Source organism: Dendropsophus ebraccatus, chromosome 12 (genome assembly GCF_027789765.1).
Source record: "Dendropsophus ebraccatus isolate aDenEbr1 chromosome 12, aDenEbr1.pat, whole genome shotgun sequence".
Classification (NCBI taxonomy): Eukaryota; Metazoa; Chordata; class Amphibia; order Anura; family Hylidae; genus Dendropsophus; species Dendropsophus ebraccatus.
The window spans coordinates 65602600-65608444 of NC_091465.1; the positions used below are offsets into that span (position 1 = coordinate 65602600).

A 5845-nucleotide genomic window follows, 5' to 3' on the forward strand; every position below is an offset into this window, starting at 1 on the left:
TTACTGGGTTGCAACTTTGCATTTAAAGATGTCCCCACACTTGGTGAGAAGCCACAGATTTCCCCGATCGTAGGATACATGTTGGAAGCTGTTGGACAAATCCAACCTGGTCCAAGAGGTTCCAGTAGGACTTTTAGCTGAGATTCCTTCCCTGAAATAGAGAGGAGAGGCTACTTATATCTACAATGGTGGGATATTAATTATGACAGTAGTTTGTAAAAGAGCTGTAAAACAATGTTGTGCCCAGCAATTAACTGACTTTTTAGTGACACTATCATACAGTAGATACAATAATGCCAATCACTGTGCCACCATACCCCTTATATACTATAAATTGTAATGTTTCCAAAGATTTTACCTTTTATACACATTTCCTTGGGAGTTCACTCCATAGACGGAACCATCCGTGCCAACCTCTACTTTGACCAAGCTACCATCTATCTGCTGCCACCGACTTCCCCGGCAGGATGTCGGCTGCACATCGTAGCGGTAATATATGTTATTGTTGGAATTTATACCCCAGCAGCCATATAAGCCACAGCTGTAGTACTTCAGATTCCCCTCTAGTTGGTTATAAGACAAGACTGCAGGTTTAGAAACAGTTTGATCCTGGTTCAGACAGAAAACAGAATCCACGCTATTGACTCCAGATACAAATTTATTTCCACCTGCATCGATTTGTTTCAGAGCACCTATTGCAATAAAATCGAAGATGTTAGAAGAGATGGAGGTGGAGGAAGGTTGGGGGCAATTTGCACCAGACTCCAGAGGACAGACATGTTGGGGTTAAAATTTTTGCAACTTTTTTGAACATGCATAGATCTACAGCCTCTATTATATATATAGAGAGAGAGAAAGAAAGATTAGTGAGGGAAACCTGTCGGTAACTTTTGAGATTATTATTGTACATTATGCTCATTGTAAACAATTTGACACATACCATGACTGAAGGTCCCCATACACCTTCAATAACTTTCATTTGGCCGACAGTTATCTTTCCCATCCTTCCCATACACTGTTGAAGAGAATGGGAGAGATAGTTGTGGGACAACATCGTCATATAAGCAGGGCCGATTCTGGGGTTTCTGCCGCCTGAGGCAAACCTCAGGCGGCCGCCCCGAGTGATGGCCGGCACTCCCCCCCTCCCCCCCCCCCCCCGTCACGCAGCCATCCACTCACCTGTCCCACGCCGCAGCTGGCCCGCGCTCTCTGCTGTCTCCACATCCCGTCAGGTCCCGCGATGTCACCCTGCAGCTGTCACGGACCTCCAGGCTGTGGTGAGTGAGTGGGGTGATCGGGTCGTGCGGGGCGGTCCCGCGCGACCCGATCACCCCAGCGCGTCCCCCATGACCCCGGGCACTCACCACAGCCTGGAGGTCCGTGACAGCTGCAGGGTGACATCGCGGGACCTGACGGGATGTGGAGAGCGCGGGCGACGGGACAGGTGAGCGGCCGCTGTCATTTTTGTTAAGTGATACTTAACAAAAATTACAGCAGGTTGGACATAATGCCGCCCCCTGCCGGACCGCAAAATCTGCCGCCTGAGGCGGAAGGCTCATTCCGCCTCATGGCAGAAGCGGGCCTGCATATAAGTAAGAACCAGATCTTCTTCTACTTATTAACAACCACTGCTGGTGAAGATGGTGTGTATGTAAAGGTGGCCATAATCATATGCACAGATGTCATACTAACTCTAGTATAACATAGGGAAGTGAGATGCTTTGGTTTGCACATTTGGATACAACCCTAGAAATCCCAAAGCACAAAAGGGTTCTCTTACCATTAACAGCCACCCAGTTGTTATCTTGTAATCTAAAGATTGCATTTGCCCTGTTGACTCCCCAGACACCGGCAGGACCGACCGACACATGGGTCAGCAGTCCAGGAATCTGCATCCAGTTTTTGTTCAACCATTGGTAGATGTTGTCGTCATCATTCACACCATAAACCTGACCATTGCCTGCATCGATCTGCTTTAGCTTCCCAGGCATCACGGTGCATTGAAGAACTGAAAAAAGAGGCAACAAGATGGTCCACAGGGAATAAGAATATTATAGTAAAGCTAAACATAGGCAACAATCTACAAGAAATAACAATGCATAAAGAGTAATTTTGCAGTCTTAGTACTTAGTATATGAGGTGTAGATAGAGGTTACCTGCAGAAGCGCCTGCGCACAGGAGCAACAGACCAACGATCTGGATCATGATGACTCCTTACTGTGGTGATCGACAGGTTTTGCCCCCTTTATAAGAAGACTGAGCTCATCCCCATGTTACATCATGTATAACAAGGCAGGGAATAATGGTGACGTTCTCCTTCTCTATAGGGTGTGGTGAATTTATGTGGTTTGAGATATAGGATACTGCTTGAGTCATCTGCTGTAGAGTCCTATCACCATATGGACATTACAAGAGTTTCCAAGAACCCATGGTCAGAAAAAGAAGACATACCACTTCAAGGTATTGGGGGGGATTGATCAAGACGGGCATCTTCTGCACCGGACTTAAAAATCTCACTGGTGGTGCACAGAAAGGTAGGATTCATGTAGAGTCTGCAACTCTACAGTATGCCAGCTCAGAGCTGCTGTAGATCTTAGCAACAATTTACACTGGTGAGCTGGCCCAATTAGATTCACTCTAATTGGCAGAATAAACAGTTACTGCCTCTACTTGGTCGTGCACTCCACCTGTCCCACCCAGGTGGTGTAATTACTCTTGCTGGTATTAGACGGACCTTGCATGCCCAGAGCATAGGCGTATTTCATGCCATGGAGAGGCCATAGTACAGTGTAGGACTGTCCCGAGCATGAGGCCACCGTAACGTGGTGGGGCAGTTTACGCCATTTTCAAGTGGTAACCAAGAGCCTCATTATTTTTATGGAAGTTTTTTTTGGCAGTTGGGGGGGCTGCTTTTAACTATTTTCATGTCTGTAGTGGGTCTGTATCTTGCCATTGCGGTGAACTGTTGCATTTTTCTGTGTTTTTGTGTAATAAACAGTTATATCCAGTGACTAACTGGTGACGTATTCTCTGATTTATTTTTCTTCTCCGTCCGGCCCAGGCTGCCATAAAGATTTCTACTAGTCACATGCAGACTTTGCCCAGATGTCTTTGGATCCTTACTCTCTATACTACGGCCTAACATTATCACACAATGCTTCACATATGATCCCTGATCTGAATAATTAATTCACCATGACCCCTGAAAGGAATTGTCTGAATTATGTAAAAAATAAATAAATAAAATATATAGACTTATTGTCAGAAAATAAAAACAAAAATACTATCCTCACCTCTTTTATTGATGCATTGTTCAACGCTGCCTGCACAGAAGGGGGAAAAAATAACGATTTGAGACACAAAGCTGCACCCTTTGAGACACGAAGCTGCACCCTTTGAAACACGAAGCTGCACGGCTATAGGGGGGAAAATAACCCGCTGCACTGCTGAGGTATCTCAAAGGGTTATTGTATTTATGTATGCCAGATTCTGTAGACCAGTAGGATCTTTCCTTTTTTCTGTCCCATCACCTCTCCCCTATCCACTCTTCTGTTGCACTCTTTCCACCCAACCACAGCGCACCTTACACGCTGGTTAGGAAGTTAGTCCCTTAGGTGAGGGAGGAGTTTTAGTTGGCCTTCGGAGGAGAGAGGACGCAGCTCTGATAGCTCTGCACAGTGATTCTACCTCCTAACAAGTCGCAGTCTTAGTCAGTACCCCGCATGGGTAGGACGCAGAACTCTCTTACAAACTTCTTTCTTGAAGCACCGCACCTGCAGTATGCAAAGCTAAACCCTTCAGGAGAGGACTAGCCAACAGATCATCTCAACCCACGCTGTGGACTAGGAGTTCTACAGTGCAGGACAGTATCCATTATAAAAGTCAAAGAGCTAGGAACTGATCCGGATGGAGCAAAGTTACTGGACAGTCTAGGAACTCCATCTCGCAGCACGAGTGTCAGCCAGGGAACCCTCAGCACTCTGCTCATCCCAGGTCTGGGGCCTGTGTCAACCATCAATACGGTTCAGCCAACGCTAGTAGGCATAAGGTAGTGTAAAGGATATAGGAAAGGTTTATACACAGGCACAGGTTGTTTCTTCTTCTTCTACAAGTATTTTTCTCTACACTTCAACATCCTGACAGAGCACATTACTACTTGGGTTGAGACTCTCATGGCACCCTCCTCTCTGCTACGCTACCTCAATACAACTCTACCAACTCTACTACATCCTACTCAGCACTTATCACACAGATCTGGTGGTTCTATGTTCATGTATTTATTGGAACTTTATCAAGTGTACCTCAAGATTCGTTGTATTACCTGCTGCACACTTACAAGTCAACGTTATCAATGGAGTCTGTGATTATTCACCACCACCTGCACAGCATATACACCACAACCTTGGGACATTTCCCCTTTCTGTGGGTGGCGGGTCCTACTACTATCCGGGAGGGTCATTACATTGCTATGGCCATCTGTGACTATATCACCTGTGACGACACCGACCACAGGGGAAAAGGGTACAAACGGCCTTACACTTTAACCCTTTGAGGACCAGGCCCTAAATGACCCAGTGGACCGCGCAAATTTTGTTCTTTGCGCTTTTTTTGTTTTATTCCTCCCGTTCTAAGAGCTCTAGCACTTTCAGTTTTCTATCTACAGGGCCATGTAAGGGTTTGTTTTTTACAGGAATAGTTGTACTTTGTAATGGTGTCTTTTATTTTACCATAACATGTATGATGGAACCCCAAAATTATTATTTATGAAGATATAAATTGGTGAAATTGTAAAAAAGAATGCAATATGGTAACTTTTGGGGGGTGCCTGTGTCTACGTAATGGACTACACCGTAAAAGCGACATGATACCATTATTCTATAGGTCAGTCCAAACACAACCATAAACAGGTTTACACAGTTTTTCTAATGTTATATATATTTTTTTTAATGAAATCCTTTTTTTGGCAATTAATTATTAATAAAATGGGCCTATTGTGACGCTTATAACGGTTTTATTGTTACACCTATGGGGCTGTATGGGGTGTCATTTTTTCCGACATGATCTCTAGTTTTTATTAATACCATATTTGTGAAGATCGGACGTTTTGATCACTTTTTATTGATTTTTTTTTTACATATAATGTAACATAAATTCTGTAATCCGCGCACATTTTTCCCTCTTTTTGTGTACGCCGTTCGCCATTCGCAATGACGCTTGCTATATTTTAATAGATCAGACAATTACGCACGCTACGGTATATTATATGTTTATTTATTTATTTTTATATGTTTTATTTATATAATGGGATGGGGGGGGTGATGTAAGCTTTTATTGGGGGAGGGGTTTTGGGGTAGTGTATTAGTGATTTTAACTTTTTTTTTTTTACACATTTGAAGTCCCTTTGGGGGACTTGTACATACATTACTTTGATTTTTACACTGATCACACTGCGGGTGTCCCGATCGGTAAGTGACGGGGACTCCCCCTGTCACTTACACTTAAACGGCATTTAAGGAGTTAATGGAACGCTGCAGCGCGATCGCTGCAGCGTGTCATTAACGGTGAGGTGCCGACTGCTAATTGCAGCTGGCCCCCACCTGCTATGGAGCGCGCTTCATAGCTCAGGACGTACAGGTACGTCCTTGGTCGTCTGGGCACAGACTTCCAGGACGTACCGGTACATCCTAAGTCGTCTAGGGGTTAAAAGGAGGCGTGCCATCACACCTGTGTGCCCACAGGGCACTGGCGTCACGTGACAAAACCCAAAGGTCCGGCTTTATCTCGGCCATCCACCACAGTAGTGGCGTCACACTTCCATCTAGCAAGTGACCGGCCATCCCACCGC

At 45.0% G+C, this 5845-nt stretch overlaps 1 protein-coding gene across 1 annotated transcript; it reads right to left on the reverse strand.

Annotated features, from left to right (window-relative positions):
* On the reverse strand, positions 1 to 2205 carry LOC138768734 (fish-egg lectin-like). Its single transcript, XM_069946690.1, has 4 exons — positions 2157 to 2205; positions 1781 to 2008; positions 359 to 692; positions 1 to 151 (listed from the first exon to the last, which is right to left on the reverse strand). Exons 1-4 carry the CDS (start codon positions 2203 to 2205, stop codon positions 1 to 3), a joined length of 762 nt encoding a protein of 253 aa, XP_069802791.1.
* Positions 2206 to 5845: the final 3640 nt, after the last annotated feature.